We start from the raw sequence: 18967 nt of genomic DNA on the forward strand, positions 1-18967 counted from the left end.
GTTCAAAATATTTGTTAAGCATTTGCTTTTAGCTTTTATCATCTTTTTTTTCTTTAGTTGTTCTGAATTTTGTGCCATTTGGAAAGACCCTTCACACACCAGGGTTATAAATTTCAGGTATTTTTGTGCTTTGAGACGTAGTGCTGTTGAACTCTGGTGTAACCCCTCCACTCTGCCTTGGGCAGTAGACTTTTATTTCTGGCCCTGGGTCTGGTTGCATGGAGCTTGTCGGCCTTGTTGGAAATCTGGGTCATTGCAAGAACTAGAGCAGGTTGATCTCTCATCTTCCATAATGTGATTCTTTACAGGGAAAGGAAGTAAGGGAAGGACATTGGATGATCTTTTGGCTCTCACCCCATCTCTTAGCAACCTTTATTCCAAGAGGTAGATTGGCAGAAAACGTTTTTGTCCCTCGTGTGTTCTGGGAAGCGAATGGTTGGGTAACAACCTCTTTGCTGGTCTCCAGGGAAAAGGAAACAAACTTTAAGGACCATTTCCTTCCACTGATCATTTGTACAAATCCCACTTAGACTGCTTCACAGGGACGACCTCCCTGAATCTCTAGAATCTAAAATTGTCCTGTACCACAGTGAGAACTTAGGAGTCTTGTCCACATTACAGTTGCATAGCCCTGTAGATTTTTTTCAGAATGAACTGCTAGTTAGTGGTTTGTCTTTGCTAAGCCTTGCATTTTCAAAATGGTTATAAAAAACATTTGCTTGGAATAATTCCCAATTACTCCCCCCAACTTAGGAATAGCCAGGCCAGAAGAAGGAAAGGCTACTGTGAGTGTGACCGGAAATGACATCACTACCCCACCAAACAAGGAGCTCCCACCAAGCCCAGAGAAAAAAACAAAGGTAAGTGCCGGAATGGTGATTGTCTTTTACTGCTATGATTCTTAAGGACAGTACCTTCTGCTCTTATTGCTTGACTCATGAATGTAGTTTCTTTTTTCTGAGCTATTATGAGGCCAGCCTCAAGTTTGGATGTGCTTAGAAAAAAAATATCTTATATTCCCATTTTACCATCGTAGCCTAAAAAGATTTAAATTTTCTGCCTTTATCCTTTTATATTATGTAGCCATAAAAATGTTCTACAGAGATTGTTGCTGCTTCCCTTAAGAACAACAAAAGGACAATTGCAAAAGTATTCTGAAATCCATGTTCATGAAAAGGGAATGCAGATTTGATTTTTAAGGTAGATTGTAGGTAACTTCAGACCCTTACTTGTACTTATTGCAAAATTCCAAGGCTACACTTTGGGATATATTGTTGTTGCACCATCAAGATACAGGTAGGTAATAAATTCAGGCAGGAGTATACCTGTATTCTCAGCTACTCAGGAGGCTGAGGCAAAATAGTGAGTTGGAAGCCACCCTGGACAAGATAGCAAGACCCCATCTCGGGGGGCCGGGGGATGCAGATAATAATGGCTTAATCATCTGCTAATGATTTTCTTCATAGAATTATTGCAGCCCCCAAAGATGGTTAATAATGTAAAGCTATTATTGAATTTAAATTTTCAGATGCCAAACTGCTAGACTTTGTGGCACTGTCATTAAGAACTAATTCCCACAGAGCTGTGGGGTGTAGCTCAGTGGGAAGATGTGTGCTTAGAATGTGCAAGATGCTGTGTTTCATCCCCAGAACTCAAAAGAAAAATAGAGACTGGAGAATCAGCTTATTGGTGGAGTGTTTGTTGAGTATGTGTGAGATCCTGGGCTTGATCCCTATCACTGCAGAAAAGAAAGAAAATTTTTGGTGGCACATACCTATAATCCCAGCAACTCAGGAGGCTGAGGCAGAAGGATAGCTTGTTCAAGGCCAGCCTCAGCAATTTAGCAAGACCCTGCCTCAGAATAGAAAATGAACTGGAGTGTAGCTCAATGGTAAAATGCCCCTGGGTTCAGTCCCCAGTGCCAAAAGAAAAAAAAGAGAGAGAGGAAAAAAAAAAATTCCTAGTTTTCTGTTTTGATGTCCCTCTACTATTTGCTGAGCTCAGAAGAAAGGAATGCTAATTTTCAGTTGCATCAGTCTTCATTGCTTATAATTTTACTTTGAATTGTGCAATTTATACTTTTTTTAATTTGTTTTTATTCTTTTTTATGTGTTTGATGTTGGTCTTTAAATTTTTTTTTTTTTTTAATAAAATAAAAAACCATCAACCTAAAGCCTTTGGCCACAACTCAGCCTGCAAAGACTTCAACATCGAAAGTCAAAACACAGCCCACTTCTCTCCCTAAGCAGCCAGCTCCCACCACCTCTGGTGGGTTGAATAAAAAACCTATGAGCCTTTCTTCAGGCTTAGTACCAGCTGCCCCACCCAAACGCCCTGCTGCCGCCACTGCCAGGCCTTCCACCTTACCTGCAAAAGAAGTGAAACCAAAGGTAAGTAGTGACACAAGTACTGTGCCTATGTCAGTGTCACATAGGCTCTTTTGCCACCAGGTGATGAACTTAGACTGGTGGAATTAGGAAAAGACAAGGGGAAAAGAGGAAGGATGCTTTGAAAAACAGTCTGGGAACTCAATCATGCAGCCATAACACTGTGAAACCCTTTTATTCTTTTTACCTTTCCTTGCCCTGGTTGGAGGCAATATCCCATCTACAGTCTTCCTCCTCCTTTGTCTCAACTAACTTCTCACTCTTTACCTACTTAGGTGCTTGTTAACCAGTTTCCCCTCCTCCACATATTAATCAGAATTTTTTTGGTGTAATTCCCACACCAAATTTGATTATTTGCCTTTATCTTTAATCATCCTGTGGAAGAGAATTTTGCCCATTACTTCAGCAGTTACTGGCTCTCCCAGCTGATCTCAGCATGTTCCAGCATCATGTGACAACTTACTTACTTTGTTTTTGGCATTAGGACACAGTGTTTACCAGCTTTCCAGGTCACCCACCCTCTCTGAACAGCCCAGAAACTGATCTAATTTAGGGCCACATTAACTTTACAGAATTGTTCCAGGAAGAAAGTGTGGGTGGAGGCTGTGGCTGCCTTCCTTAAACTCTTGGTTTGTTTGAGAAGAGCTTTAGTCATCCACATGGTACTCTTTAAAAACATGGTGACAAATAGCTTCCCTTGTTAACGTGTCAGTGCCGTAATTTAATCTTATAAAGAAAACCAGTTAAGGGTTGGGGATATAGCTTAGTGGTGGAGTGCTTGCCTAGCATGTGCAAGGCCCTGGGCTTCATCCCCAGTACTGCGAGGAAGAGAAGAAGAGAGAGAGAAGAGAAAAAGAAAGGGTAGGGAGGGAAGGAAAGGAAAGAAAGGAAGGAAAAAACAAACCTGGTAAAACTCAGGAATGGTAGTCTAGGTTAAAACCCTGGCCCAGAAACTAAGAAATCCTATCATAGACTAGGAATGATAAAAGGTTATAAAGCTTTCTCTCTGGCAAATTGTTCTGGATCCTTAGAAAAAATTTATTTAAGTTAGAGAGTAGAGGGAAGGTGATGGCAGCCATTAGTGCCAGGTACTCCCTGAGTCTTCTGGGGAGGAAGAGGAGGATGTAAGAAGGAGGGAAGCCGCCTGTCTTGGTGGCACATGCTTGTAATCCCAGCAACTTGGGACACCGAGGTAGGAGGATCGTGAGTTCAAAGCCAGTCTCAGCAGTGGTGTGTTGCTAAGGAACTCAGTGAGACCCTGTCTCTAAATAAAATACAAAATAGTGCTTGGGGATGTGGCTCAGTGGTTGAGTTTCCCTGAGTTCAATCCCCAGTACCAAAAAGAAAGAACAAAAAAAGGAGGGAAGCCCTCAAGTGAAGTTTCGCTCAATAATAATAATAATAATAATAATAATAATAGAGAATGTACTATTATTAGTTTTCTTCACATACATGAACTTTAATTCTTTAATTCTTTCTTAACTATCAATAAACACAGCATTATCATTTTAATTCTTTCTTAACTATCAATAAACACAGCATTACCATTTTAATTTATAGTTGAGGATGCATAACTTAACCTCAGTTAAATTACTTTCCTAATGTGTGTTGATAAGTAGTAGAGCCGGTGTGTGAGCCTTGGTCTAACTCCAGAACTGTACTGGTGCTCAGAGGCTCAACAGCACTGTTTGATTATGGCTTTTATTTTATTTTATTTTTTTTTCAACATGAGGAAAGAACCCTAGTCAGGAAAACAAATAGGTCTCTGATTCTGGCAGAGGAAAAAATATAAATTGAGAAACAGCAAAATAACTGCAGTTATAAAGGGCAGGCTAGTCCTAGAGTTTGCTGAGTCCAAGAGAGGATGTCTAAAGGATGTTATGTCCTTTTTTTTTTTTTTTTTTTCATACAGGGGATTTAATCCAGTGGTGCTTTACCACTGTGCACATCCCCAATCCCTTTTATTTATTTTTTAATTTTGAGACAGGGTCTTACTAAGTTGCTGAGGGGCTTGCTAATTTGCTGAGGCTGACCTCAAACTAGCAATCCTCTTGTCTCAGCCTTCTGAGTCGCTGGGATATAGGCATGTGCCACCTCACTCAGCAATGTTATGTCCTTTAGGTTTTTTTGTTTTTTGTTTTTTCCTTTTTTTTTTTTTTTTTTTTTTTTTGTGCCAGGGCCATTAAACTACTGAGCAATATCCTCAGTGCTTTTTTATTTTTGAGACAGGTTCTCACTAAGTTGCTGAGGCTGACCTTGATTTGAGTTCCTGCTGCCTCAGCCTTGCTGGGATTGTAGACTTGTGCCACTGCGTCTAGCTCTCCTTTAGAGATTTCTATCCCAAATAACTTGTACTGATTTATGTTATCATTACTTTTACTAATACAATAATAAGACTATATTAGCTTGTTCTGAATCATAGTCATAATCTGTAAAGTTTGAAGAAAACCCCAGAGAGCATCTGGTTTGAACCTTAAATTTTAGAGCAATCAGAGGGAACCCCTCTGCCCAAAATCCTACAAAATGTACCTGGCAGAACTGGTAGCAGAACCATTTCCTCTGATTTCATTCTTCAGGTTCTTCACACCATTACCCTGCATTGGCAAAGTCAGACTAGATTTGACTGGAGCCAGCCTTTAATTTCCATGCACCTCCCTAGCTGACTCTCCATTTAAACAGTATCCTGCTTGTCTCTGAACATCTTGCCCTCTGTGTAGCTGTTTTTCTTGTTATAAAAAAGCTGGGTCCACTGTGTCTGTGGTTTGACTTCCTCTCTTGAGTAACAGTATATTTGCTTATCAGAATAATGTCTTCATCCCCTGTTCCTGTAGACAACAGGCTAAATTAATACTTTCCCTTCCTCACTAGTGAGATTAGAGTGGCCCAGGTGCTGCCCATTCACCCTGAAGAAATTTTCCCTTCTTTCAATTCCCAGGGGTGGCACCAGTGCTCCTCACCCACTCTGTTCCCTGGGCCTGCCCCTTCCTGTGGTCTTTGTTCAGTCAGAGATCTAGCATTCTCTATTCCCTAGTATTACATGTTCTCAAAGCTGGTCTTTAGCAAAGCTGGTGTAATTTCTTTTATCCACACGTGCAAATAAAGCTCAGGAGGGACGACGTGATTTATCTGAGAACACACTGTGAGTTAGGGTCCAGACTAGTGCTTCAACTCAGGCTTCTGACCTGGTTTGGCGGTAGCTTCTCCATCTAAAGCAGCCCTATCCTTCTCAGCATTCTCTGGGGACACATTAACCAAAAGAGTGACTGAATTTAGCTGAACAGAACATTTAGTTTTGTTTTACTTATGCGTTTATTTAATCTTGTCTGGTCAAGTACTTGTTTGTAGTGGATCCTGTAGGCTGCAGTGTGATATACTTTGAAGGGCTATTCATTAACACAGCAATGGGGTAGTTTGACTCCCTGTTTCCTAACTTTAGATCACAATAGCACCCTACATGACCTATTTCTCACTTTGTCTGGAAGACTTTGACCTTAGAGCCATATATATTTTCCTGTCAGTAGATAACCTCCACCCCCATTCTCTGGTGCATGTATTACACAGAACCTTCTTGTGGTACATCTTCTGGGGTTGTTGCTGACCTACAGCCCTTATTCCCGCTGTTCTATTTCTAGTCTGTTGCAGAGGCAAAGACTCCTGAGAAGCGGGCCTTGCCGTCCAAGCCCACCTCTGCTCCAGCCCTCAGACCTGGACCCAAGAGCACCCCAACTGCTCCAAAAGCCACTGCAGCTGCCACGCTTGCCTCATCTGGGCCAAGCAATAGAAGTCCCCCTACGCCACTACCCAAGCGGCCCACTAGTGAGTAGTGCCTATCCTTCCTTCCCATAGGAACCAGTGAGAAGGAGATTGGGGCCTTGGCCTTGCCCCCACCATAGCTACACCTGGCATCTCTTGACTGTGTGGACCTGCTTATGCCATTCCTCAGTGGGGTGCATTGCACAATGGCAGCCTGATGGGCCTAGTTACTTAACAGTCCTTGAGGTTCATGTGAGCTTAGCAGTTGTGTGTATATAGAAAAATTTTGAGTGGAGGGTATTGTTATAAACTCCCAAGTAGAATGTATTGTTCCTTTCTTAGTGATTCCACGGCTCCCAGTACCTAAGTCCTGGGACCATCAGCTTATATGATGAAAAGAAAGAAGCAGTTCAGGGCCGAGGGTGATAGAGTGCTTGCCTAACATTTACAAGGCCCTTTGATTTTCAGCACCACAAAAGAACAAAAATAAATAAATAAATAAAGAACCAGGTTCAGTGGCACATGCCTGTAATTCCAGTAACTTGGGAGGATGAGTCAAGTTTGAGGGCAACCTAGGCCACTTAGTAAGAACCTGTTTCAAAATAAAATTTAAAAAGAAAGGCTGGAGAATGTAGCTCAGTGCTTGCCTAGCTTGTGTGAGGCCTGGCATTCAGTCTCCAGTACCACACAGAAACACAAAAGAGAGAAAGAAAGGAAAAGGCAATTCAATTTTATAGGTATATATTGATGACTTTCTTGTAAGACCATATTAAAGACATTGTCAGGATTTCAGAAAAAAGTAAGACACAGTGGCTCACCTTCTGTGCTGTGTAGGGACATGGTCTTTACCTGGCCTTCTAATTTACTACTCTGTCCCAGAGACTAACACAGTCCCTGGCTCTAAGTGAATATTCAATAATTGTTGTAAGATTGATAAATCTCAGCATTGGGTGAGCATTCAGTTGATTGGTTTGTTAAATATTTTATTAATGTTTGTGCAGCCATTAAGACTGAGGGGAAACCTGCAGATGTGAAGAAGATGACTGCAAAGTCTGCACCAGGTAACATCCCACTCCCACTGTGACCCCCACCTCTCTCGTGGCTTGAAGGCTCCTCTTTGCTCTCCCCCTGAACCCTTGCTACCTCTCACTCCTACCGTGCAGCTGACTTGAATCGTTCAAAGAGCACCTCCACCAGTTCTGTGAAGAAAAACACCACGCCCACTGGAGCAGCACCTCCAGCAGGGGTGGTTCCCACTCGAGTCAAGTCTACTCCCACACCTCCCCGGCCTTCCACAACTCCCATGGACAAGAAGCCCAGCTTGGCCAAGCCCAGCTCCTCTGCCCCCAGACTGAATCGCCTGGCCACCAATGCCTCTATCCCTGATCTGAAGAATGTCCGCTCCAAGGTCGGCTCCACAGAAAACATCAAGCATCAACCTGGAGGTGGCCGGGTAAGTCCAGAGAGTTTAAGATTGTTGGCATGCTAGCCCTTGCTTCTCCACTGCCACATGCAGCCACCAAAGAAGGGGGACTGTTAGGACTTTGGATTCAGTGTTAGGGAATTTTAGGCTGGACTCTGTAGTGAGCTTTGTACCCCAGCAGCAGGGAAGGGGTGGGCCAAGCTCTGAGCTTTCTTTTTGCATCTCAGTCAGAGTGTATTCCAGTTTAGGTTGGGTTTAGGTTTACAGTTTTATTTGAAAGCACAAGGATTCTGTTTTACAAAGGGAACAGAGGATCCCTCAGAGACTGTGAGGGTGAGAGTCAGTGAACAAAATCCAGGTTCTTATGGTCTTGCCCTGCACAATAAATATCAGACTAGGCAGAAGGTAGCATGACTTGGGTGGAGTCTGTCTGAAAGAGGACTGGAGTGTCCTCTTGTGGCCAGGATGAGTTATGCCACAAACCTCTGGCTTTCCTAAACAACAGGGTTGCGCTGGGAATGCAATTAGGGAAAAAGGCATAGCACTTCACTGCAAGGATGTTCTGGTCGCGTGATTTCCAGAACTGTGTGTTAATTGTTAGCAAGCATGGGTGCTCAAGGTGTGGAAGAGGTGGTAGCAGAAGTTCATTTGAGACTGTTCAGGTTGCTAGCCCTTAAACCATACCACCACCATCCAGGATAGGATACTTAAATTCCTTCAATCCAGAGCTTAAAAATTGAGGAAGGACAAAAATAAGGCAAATTCTGGTACATTTGGAATACACTGATGGCATATTGGGATCATTCTGGGATAAGAGCTTCTGGAGTACCCAGCCTGATTCCTGGACTGTGCTCCTCCCCATCTTTTTGCTCTTCTTAGGTTCAGGAGGTCTTAATTAACTTGGTCTGAATTATTTTCCATTGGATTATATCTGAAGAATATGACACTTCCCATCACGTGTAGTGGCTCCCTATGGCCATGGGAGCTCACTTGGGATATATCAGAACATTAGATGGGAGGACATCATGATTTGGGGTGCAGGGGGAACCCAACACACATTTGGAAGAAAATCACTAATTTGATGATCAGCCTTCTTTTGTCTTTTCTCTGTCTTCCTCTGGCTGAGATTTTGGCCTGCAGCTTCTCCACTCAGGAATCTCTGGCTTGGTCTAGCCCAGGAAATAGATATGTTTTTCCTAGGAACAGAGGTGACCTGCTTCTACCTGGTGGCCTGGATTTGAGTTCCCTGCTGCCTTCTTCTTTTCTTGGCATTTGCGCTCTCATCCTCTTGGTTTGAAATTTGCCCTCCCTTTATCTCCATCCAGGCCAAAGTAGAGAAAAAAACAGAGGCAGTTGCTACAGCTCGAAAGCCTGAACCTAATGCAGTCACTAAAGCAGCCAGCCCCATTGCAAGTGCGCAGAAACCGCCTGCTGGGAAAGTGAGTTCTGTTTAGACTTCCCTCTGGGAAGTAAAGATGGTAACACTTTTCTTCCAGCATGAGTCACTTTCCCTTCTATTATACGTTTTTCCTGTCCTTGACTAGTTTCTACTTCTTTCCCATGTTCCTTCCTCTGCTTGATGACTCAGCCATCAGAAAGTTTTTTAATAAATCCTGAAAGCTAATAGAGTTGGGAGCCCATTAACCCCCTGGGGACTATTGGCTCAGCTGGACAAAATGGATTTAGAACTGTCAGTCACTTCCTTTACACTGACTCTGATCCAAAACCCATCCACTATGTGTAAAAACACAGTGCACCTATGTTCTTCATAAGACAGGGCAGTGGTGATTTTCCAGTACCCAGAATCTTGCAGTCCCTTTCCTCTAATTTGAATTAGAAGGCCCTCTCATAAAGCTCCTGAATGTGGAGATAGTTTAATTTGTCCTGATTCCCCAGGTCACTCCTTAACTGAAAGTTGGGATGCTCATCCTTAATAAAAACCAACTTAGGAATAAGGAACACAGCATCTCCTGGAGAGCAGAGGTTCCTTACTCTTATCTCCATGCCCTGGAAGTAGGCCCCTCCTACCTGCTGTGTGTGGGCTTCTCTGACCAATGGATGCAAGGAGGGCTGGGCTTTAGCCCTTAGGAACTAGGGTGCAAAGTCTTAGACCCGAGAATTCGTACAGTGAGTGTGTAATAGAGAGGAGGTGAAGAAGGTTGTATCATGTCTTCTGGTCCTTGACTCAGACAAGGACTCATTAGGAAGTAGTTGTCTAACCAGTTATGTATCATTAAAGTTGTGAAGAAGGGCCACTGGGGTTGTAGCTCAGTGGTAGAGCGCCTTGTCTGGCATGGGCAAAACCCTGGGTTTGATCCCCAGCACCATAAAACAAACAAGCAAAAATAGTTGTGAAGAAGGCAAGAAATGACAAGGTATGCTTTGACACTGTGACAGCCTATATGGGTTTGAGCTAACGCATTTGTGTTGCTCATTTCCAGGGAGCCATTTATGTACAATGCAATGGGATTGTGCATCTTTAAAGAGCCTCTTCTCTTTGTACTTGAAACTCACAGGGCATAGGATTAAGCATCTGGAAGATTCAAGAAGCTGTTTTTACCCTTGAATCAAAAATAAGCCTAGACCTAAACCCCTGTTGCACTGTTTTCTCAAGCCCTCAGACAGATGGATTAAGTGTAAAAGGTGCTGAAGCTGAAGTCTATGTTCCCCGCAACCCCAGCATCCAAGTGAGCGTATCTATCTGCCTTCTTTTATAAGCAGTGTCTTTTCTTCTCTTAGTATCAGACCTGCATCTTGGTAGCCAGCTGCCCAGTGTTTCTCAGAGCATCGTTTGCTTCCTAGAGTGAGTCTGGCTACAGTAATTCCAGGACTCAGATTCAAGGGGTGAGCAGGTCCAGAGGATCAGGACCCTTGCAGAGCAGAACCAGTGACACTACTATGCTCAGCTTATGAGGAAAGGGCATGACAAGAAGATGGAGCTGTGCCTGGGTGGGTGTGGGCATAAGGGTCCCACTGCTGTCTGGGCCTTGTGAACCCTAGCCCAGCACCCAAGGAACCATGATAAAAACCATGTAGTACTTGTGCAACAACCACTTCTGTCCTCGTGTTGTTTGTTCACCTTTCACTCCCTTTCTTACTCTTTCAAATTCCATTCCTGCGTTTTTCCCCACTACTTTGCCAAAGGTGGGGGCAGAGGTTCAATGACTCTGTTGCTCATTGCGATCATATATGGACTCACAGCCTGCCTTGTGTCAAATCTAACCAGCCCTCTCCCTTTGTGTTGTTTTTTTTCTGTTCTCTAACACTCCAGGTCCAGATAGTCTCCAAAAAAGTGAGCTACAGCCATATTCAGTCCAAGTGTGGTTCCAAGGACAATATTAAGCATGTCCCTGGAGGTGGTAATGTAAGTATAAGCTCTGGCCAGTTGGTATCTGAGGCATAGCCCACTGTGGGGAGCCCTGGGGAGAGTACTCCTGCCCTTACAGACAGGACCACGATGGCCTGGGCTGGGGCTTTCTCCAAGAAGCAATCCAGCCAAGTGAGGGGCTGCTCAGTCGTGTTTGGACTGGGTGTGTCCCAAAACATTAACCAGCAACATTCATGTGTTTCTTCTCACTCCAGAGGGTGACAGGCTCTGGGTCTTCCTCCAGCTATGTAAGAGACCTGGTGTGAGGGGAACAGGCCTGCTGGCTGTCTTGTATCTGTGCCTGGGATGCACATGTCTGTCTGTATACATTTGTTGCTCCCAGGGAGTTCCTACACTGAGACAGGTGTCCAGATCTTTTCAAGACCCATTCTTGAATCCTTGTCTTATAAAATCAGAGAATTAACATGTTCCTCCTTACCCCTTCTCTGCTTTTCCACTTATCTTTATTATTCGTCCTTCTCTACTTCCCTTCCTTCTAGAACTCTTCTCTTGCTACCTTCTTTTCCCTTTTCACTTTTCTACTCTTTCCTCCCATTTTTTTTCCTTTTCTAATCCCTTCCTCCTTTTAGTCTCCTTTCCTGCCTTTTCTTTTTGTCCTTTCCTCTCTTTTGTCTTTGACTGTCTTGTGCCAGCAGTATGATCTGTGTTGGTGACATAGGTGATTCCAGCTCAAAGGGAGCCTCTGATGCAGGGAGAGACTGGCAGTCTCATTTAGTATGTAGAGAAAATCCTGTGTGTTTTTCACTTGTCCCTGTGACAGTGCCTAGGCAAGCAGGACTCTGCAGGGCTGTGCCAGGGCATGTTGTAGAGCTGTCCACATGGAACCCTGCACTCTCAGTTTCTCTTGGGTTCATTTGGTTCCTTTTCATTACTGTCCTGATCTGGGTTAAGTCCTATCCTACTTCCCCTTTTCCTTTCCCACTCTGTGCCCTGCTCCTACCGTTCTACCCATGATCTTACAAACAGCCACCAGCAGTTTTATTATGAGAAATGTGTCTCTTCTTGCCCCTCTCAATGCCTCCTTCCTACAGATTCCTCCTAGTCTTCTCTTCCCCAGAAACTCTTCCTGGTCTGGACTGAAGCACTCTTTGCTCTCACAGAGCCTGGCCAACTGGTGTTGGCCACACATTAACCACCCTGGGGTGGAGTCAGCTGCAGTGGCTGAAACTTTGAAAGGCAGTTTGTGCTTGAGGTAGAGATCCAGCCTATGAGGAGCCCCAGGTAGGCACTGACACTAGCTTTTCTTCTTGGATCCTTTGCCTGAGTAGAAACAGACTAAACAGTAATCCCCATGGAGTTGGTTCTCTTGTGTGTGAGATGTAGAAATTCATTTGTACATGTTGTGTAAGAGCTCTAAGCAGTCAATAGTCAGCCATCACCCTCTGGGATCTTTCCATGCTATAAATCCATGATTTCAAACAAGATTTTTTTGAGGGTGAATGTGCTATTTTGTTATTTATTTTGGTAGTGAGGATTGAACTCAGGGGTGCTTTATAATTCAACTATATCCCCAGTTCTTTTTGTTTTTTTTTTTATTTTGAGACAGTGTCTCCCTAAGTTGCTTAGGGCCTCACTGAGTTGCTGAGGCTGTCCTCAACTTGGATCTTTCTGCCTCAAACTCCTGAGTTGCAGGGATTACAGGTGTGGCTAAATGTGCTGTTTTAAAGCATTTTCACTTAAGGAGGCTTCCTTAGAGAGTATTGGGAAACTGCCTGTGAGCAGTGTCTCCGGCTGGGAAGATGAGTGTAAATACCACTGGCCACTAAGGACAGCTAAGTCCTTAGTTCCTCCACAGCATCCGTCAGGCCCTCCATAATGCCACCCTAAACAAACGTGTCATTTAAAAATAGTGGGCCCACTGTGCAGTCCTGAAAGTATTATATCTCTCCCCTAATTATAAACACAAACGCATGCGCGTGCACACATACGCACGCGCACACACACACAGCAAGTCTATGGTTACTGCCAGAATGAGAGACTTGGAGCAAGATGCCAGTCCTCCTCACATGCTCCCCAACTACAAACAAATACCACTCGATGAGAGCCAGAGGACATCAGGGGAAGGGAGAAGGTCAGGTGATGTGTTCATTTATCCAATGTAGCAGCTTCTTCTGTGGATGTCCCCAGTTTAAGATTTTATGGCCACCTTGGTTCCGTTTCCCCCTTATGAGAAATGTGTGCCCAGGGGCTGGAGTCGTAGCTCAGTGGTAGAGTGCTTGCCTAGCACATGTGAGGCATTGGGTTCAATCCCAGCACCTCATAACAAATAAAGGAAGGTATGGAAAAAAAAAAAAAGAAAATGGGTGCCCAGACCTGTTGGCACCTCACTTCCATAGCATACTTTGGCATCTGCATTAGGCCTGCAGATTCTCAGAGTGGTTCATTCTGTGGAAACATACAGATAGAGAGAAGTGCAGTGGATGCTGTCACACATGAAGGTGTCCTTCGAGAGACCATCGTGGCTTTGCTGACTCAGGTTTCACTGAGGAGGGGATATTTGGGCCAGCCTGGGAAGGTGGCATACATTTTAGGCTAGAAAAAGCCCACGGTTCTTGGAAGCTAGAGCACAGGGTGGAACTGAGTGACCAGGGAAGGAAAGGAGTTGTATCTTAAAGGTGGTGCACCTTGTTATAACTAAGTGGGCTAAGTTAAGCTTTCTTAAACTTTTTATGGAAAAAAAATTTTTTTAATGGAAATTTTTTATATTTTGTTATTATTTTTGTGGTACTGGGGATTGAATCCAGGGGCACTTTACCATGGAGCCACATTCCTGTCCCTTTTTTATTTTTTATTTTGAGACAGGGTCTTACTAAATTGCCAAAGCTGACCTCAAACTTGTAATCCTCCTGTCTCAACCTCCTGAGTAGCTAGATTACAGTTCTACACCACCATACCCAGCTTGGAAATTTTAAAACATACAAAAGTAGAAAAAAATGGTAAAATGAACTTGATATGCAAGCTCAGCTTTGTTTACTATTTCCATGGCCAGTACTAGGTGATAGGTGTTTGCCTACCCTAGTTATTTTGATGCCAGTCCTAGATATATCACTCAACTGAAAATATTTCATTGTATAAGTTAAAAGGATAAGGACTCCTTAGAATAGATGGAGAGGTAAGCCGGGCATAGTGGTGTACACGGTAATCCCAGCAGCTCAGAAGGACATTCTCAAGGTCCACCTCAGCAGTGGGACCCTCAGCAACTTAGTGAGACCCCTGTCTCAAAATAAAAATGAAAGAGCTCCCCTGGGTTCAATCCCTAGTACCCTCCCTAAAAAGGATACCTCTGCCCCTTCTGTGAAGACCAAGAGTGGGGAGCTATGTGGATGTGGACTTCATGGCCCTGTATGTGAGTTGTCTGTGTCTTTCCCTGACAAATATAAACAGGATCCCTTTTTCTAATCCAGATAAAGCATTTATTGTAGTGATTTGGCCACCAACTCCATAGTTGGGGAGTTTCACCTCCCAGCAGGTACACATTTAGAATGTGTTATAAATTCCATCCACATTGGAGATATGTATAAATATCTGTGGAATGAACCATGGCCTGAAGCAAAAAGAAGAAATTGTTCTTATCTAGACAAAACTGAAGCCTTTTGGGGAAAGATGGGTGAAGTAGGGCTGTGTGTTTGTGCAGTGGTAGCTTCTCTCTAAATGATGTGGAGCAACTACTCTATAGTTCATGATGGTGTCCCTTCGTAGATGATGTGAGGAAGAGGGGATTGAAGCTAGAACCATGAAAGACTTCGGAGAAGGATGAGGAGGAGAATGTTAGGGGCTCTGCAGAGCTACAGAGGCAAGAGCAAGAACAGCTCAAGCAAGCTGACCACTATAGGTAGTGACTGTCCCCAGACTGTGGGTAGAAGTACAAAACTACAGAGGTCACCATGTCTCTCTTCATGGAACATAGTGAAGACATGCTTCCTGACACTGAAGAAAGACAGGCCCTGAGAAGGTGATTACCTGTCTAATAGAGTGTTCAACCAAAATGGTGTGCCACCTGCTGGTAGAGCCCAGAGGGCCACTGCAGGAAGGAGTTGATTGTGTTGGAAAACCAGGCTCTTCTGCAGGCCCAGGGCCACTCTGAGGAACCCTGAACTCCTCATTCAGGAACACAGAGTACTCCTGTCTATAGATCGTGTTCCCTGTATTGACTCAAAGGAGTGCCATCAGTCCTGGTACTGAGATGCTTTTCCAAGGTTCATGAGGGACAGGCATGGATGAAAGTCCAATGACCATTTTAAAAGCAGGACCAAGCGTAGAGGACACCCAAACCAGTCTCCATCACAGGGCATATCTGTACCATGATTTATTTGGAATAAATAACCTTATGAGACACGTTATCCTTTTACTTATTCACCAAACATGGACAGATAGTCAGCCGAGTAAAGGCCTTATGTGGAGGCTTTCAGGGAGCAGAAAACAGATCAAGCATAGCATAGCATCTCAAAAAAACAAAAAGCAACACCTGAAAACAATCTCAGTCTTTGACTAGGTGGTCAAACTTCTGGGCATCTTGCCCAAAGTCAACATGAGATTCACAAACACTTTGCATTTGCAAAGATATAAACTGCTGCCATGTTTATAGAAGGGGAAAATTAGAAATATCCTAAATGTTCAATATGAGGAATAGGGTTGATTCATACCACGTTACGTTTTGTTCTGTGGCATTTCTTCTCATTTACTATCTTTTGTGGGAAGCTATTGATGCCATGCAATAAACACTTGCAGAATCATGTGGGGCTGTTTGTCACCTGTGGGGAAGTACATTGAAAAGAACTGGAAGGAAATATGCCAAAATGTTATTCATGTTTCTCTGGATGAGGAATTGATGGGTAGGATTTTGAGGTGAAACAAAAGGAATATTTCAGGAGAGCCTTAATGTTGGCAATAGTGCCATTTGAAGGACGCCCAAATGGTCTACGGGGAAAAGCATGCATGCTTTTATGTGGGAGAGAGAGGGAAAGAGAAACAGGGTATGGTCTGTGGGATGTGGTCAGAGCTGAAGAGCAGGACCAGGATAAATTGAAGACTCCTTTAAGCACTTTAGGAAGTTGACCCTGTCCTTGAATAGACAGGTGGGGGGGTTTACAAGTAAGAAAAACCTTGAATGTGGGAAGATTATGAGGGTAGTATGGATTTGGCCCTAATAGTGTACCCTTTCTCTGAGGTAGTAATTTCTTCCTGTTCTTCTCCCTAGGTTCAGATTCAGAACAAGAAAGTAGACATCTCCAAGGTCTCTTCCAAGTGTGGGTCCAAGGCTAACATCAAACACAAGCCTGGTGAGTGGTACCTCTGTGCCCACGGACGCTCTCCAAGCAGATGGTCCTGCTGTGGGTCTGCTGGTGCCTCTGGCTGCGATGGTTTCATGTCATAAAGACTCATGGAGCTACCTCCCCCTGAGGACCCATGGTAGAAACCACAGGGTAGAAACCACAGGACCCTGTCAGGGATAGCAGGGTACTGCTTCCCTTTTGGAGGAGGAATAGCTTGTAAAGGCCCCATTTGCATAGCTGTTCTCGAGTGCCTGCCGTGTGCCTGGCACCGTTGACCTAGGCCTACAACAGAGCCGAGTGCTAGGTTGAGGACATGACCCTGCCTCCCAGAGGAGTATTCCAGAAGCTAGTGCTTGATGTAGTGCTAGAGAGTAGTGGTTGGGACTTACCTGTCAGATCCAGGAGTAAAACATCTCCTAAGCAGTGATGCTTTGGTACTAAAGGAGAGGTGTTCATGAATGCCACCTAGGCCCAAGGGTGTGGATCTTAAAACTTCAGCAGTGCCGTCTTCTTCCCACAGCATGGTTGGCCCAGTGTCTCTGAGTACAGTTGGGTCTCCTACCTTGGCTGTCACCTCACAGCCCTGTGTGTCCCAGTTCTTGGGTACATAGAGCATCTTGGGGTGGGGCAGTGTCACTGCAGTTGCACACACTTTGGCTGGCATGTCTGGCATCTCTCTGATGAGCCCTGTGGGTCACCCAAGGAGAAGGCACAGAAACACCCTCCCCTCTCAGCAGTAGTGGCTGTCTTAGAGTTGTGCTGATCAAAACAACTGGACCCGGTAGTACACACATATAATCCCAGTGGCTAGGGAGGCTGAGACAGGAGAATCAAAAGTTTGAGGTCAGCCTCAGTAATTTAGTGAGGTCCTAATAAGCAATTTAGTTAGATCCTGTCTCAAAATAAAAAATAAAAGGGATTTGGGATATAGCTCAGTAGAAATGCACCCCTTGATTAAATCCCTAGTACCAAAAAAAAAAGTTGGGACACGGTGGTACAAACCTGTAATCCCAGCAACTTGGGAGACTGAGGCAGGAGGATTGCAAGTTTGAGACCAACCTTAGCAATTTAGTGAGGCCCTAAGGAACTCAACAAGACCCTGTCTCAAAATTTAAAAAAGGACTGGGATTGTGGCTCAGTGGTTAAGTTTCCCTGGGTTCAATCCCCATTAGTGCCCCTGCACACACACCCCCCCCAAAAAACAAGATCAAAAGAATTTGGTCCTTAACCTATTTTTTTTCTTTTATCTGAAAAATTAATTTCTGTGAGATACATCTTTCCGTAGTGACACTAAGGGACTTGAGGTCTAGTATTTGCTAGACCTGGCAGTGCGGTGCATAGGACACCTGGAAAATTCAGCAAGAAGCTAAGTATTGAGGTTTACAGTTTGGAGGGAGAGGAGATGGATGAAGAGGGCTGTTTAAAAGGGAGGCAGGCTACTGAGCATGAGAAGGGTTGGGTGCCCAATGTGGGCAGACTAACCCGCACTCCCCCTATGATCCTATGACCTGTCCAGCCAGTGAGTTCTGAATCTTGCCCAGTGTACAGGTCACCTTTGCTTAGCACTGGATCCTGGGGCTGGCCTGGACCATGCCTGTCCTTTCTCAACTTCCAGTTCTCAGACCACCTCTTTGCTTTTTATAGTTACTTCTTTTCACTGCAGAACTCAGGTGATATTCTCATTCTGTCCCTGTCAATCACTTGCTTGGTGGAGACTCTGAGCCAGTGACTTCTCTTTTCCAGCATCAGCTTTAGTGCCTCAGAAGTGAGGATCAGAACCCTGACAGCACGTTGGTGTCAATTCAGGGAAGCTGTACCTGGGAAACACCATATGGGCTAGGTCAAGGGCGTCACCACCCTGTCAGGAGGATCACAAGCACTGCTCATCTGGGCCACTGTAGCAGGGTTGCCCTGGAGTCAGTGTTCTGCATGCCAAGTACCCAGCCTGGTCAGGGCTGAACAGGCCGCAGCCTGGCACTGTGGGTGTGGATGAGGATGGTTGTCCCTCCCTGAGGACGTCCCCCACTGCCAGATGGAGAGTGTCTCACCTCAATAAGTGTAGCCTATGACAAGCCTGTTCACTGTGTCACCTCAGGGCCACCGAGGAGCAGGTCACATTTCCCCCTTTTCTAGATTGGCCACGTAGCCAGGTTCCTGTTTGAGGCTCCTACAGCAGGGTATTCTCCACCCGCTTCAGTGATTGTTTCCTTTCTGGTTCCAGGTGGAGGAGATGTCAAGATTGAAAGTCAGAAGTTGAACTTCAAGGAGAAGGCCCAGGCTAAGGTGGGATCCCTCGATAATGTGGGCCACCTGCCTGCAGGAGGTGCCGTGAAGGTAGCGAGTGGGTCACTGAGGGAACAAAACTGGGGAGGGGTCTGATTGTGCAGCTAGGATCAGAGTCCAGGCAGGTGGGCACCTGTCACCGCCCCTCAGTCTCTTCAGGGGTCATATCTCTACCCATGCCATTGCTGTTTTCCCATTATCCACCCTCAGTCCTGAGCAAGGCAGGAGAGGTGAAGAGGCCCCAGTGCTGCCATCTCTCACCTGTCAGTTGGTCGCAGAACCTTGCCCCTGAGAGCCATGGCCTGCCTTATGGAATCCATCCCAGCTGTTTTCCACATGATGCTCAGTTGCCTGTCATGAAAGGGGATACAGCATCTTCAATGCAGCCTTCATGTCAGGTTCCATTCTTAGCCTGGGTGCAAGAGTCTGCATTTTCAACTGCCAGTGACAGCAGATTTGG

General features: G+C 44.8%; 1 protein-coding gene across 16 annotated transcripts in view; it reads left to right on the forward strand.

Annotated features, from left to right (window-relative positions):
- Window positions 1-18967, forward strand: part of MAP4 (microtubule associated protein 4) — a 178164-nt gene that overhangs the window by 155190 nt on the left and 4007 nt on the right. For 7 of the 16 annotated variants that reach the window (XM_079116675.1, XM_079116672.1, XM_079116669.1 and 4 more), the window contains 9 exons: window positions 754-860; window positions 2175-2390; window positions 6020-6203; window positions 7142-7201; window positions 7304-7593; window positions 8889-9002; window positions 10835-10927; window positions 16149-16230; window positions 18446-18558. In XM_079116675.1, the coding sequence (XP_078972801.1) occupies window positions 754-860; window positions 2175-2390; window positions 6020-6203; window positions 7142-7201; window positions 7304-7593; window positions 8889-9002; window positions 10835-10927; window positions 16149-16230; window positions 18446-18558 (1259 nt within the window). The remainder of the gene's footprint in view (window positions 1-753; window positions 861-2174; window positions 2391-6019; window positions 6204-7141; window positions 7202-7303; window positions 7594-8888; window positions 9003-10834; window positions 10928-16148; window positions 16231-18445; window positions 18559-18967) is intronic. The other 9 variants (XM_079116670.1, XM_079116661.1, XM_079116664.1 and 6 more) reach the window with 4 other exon arrangements.

This window comes from Sciurus vulgaris (assembly GCF_902686455.1).
Source record: "Sciurus vulgaris genome assembly, chromosome: 16".
Taxonomy (NCBI): domain Eukaryota; kingdom Metazoa; phylum Chordata; class Mammalia; order Rodentia; family Sciuridae; genus Sciurus; species Sciurus vulgaris.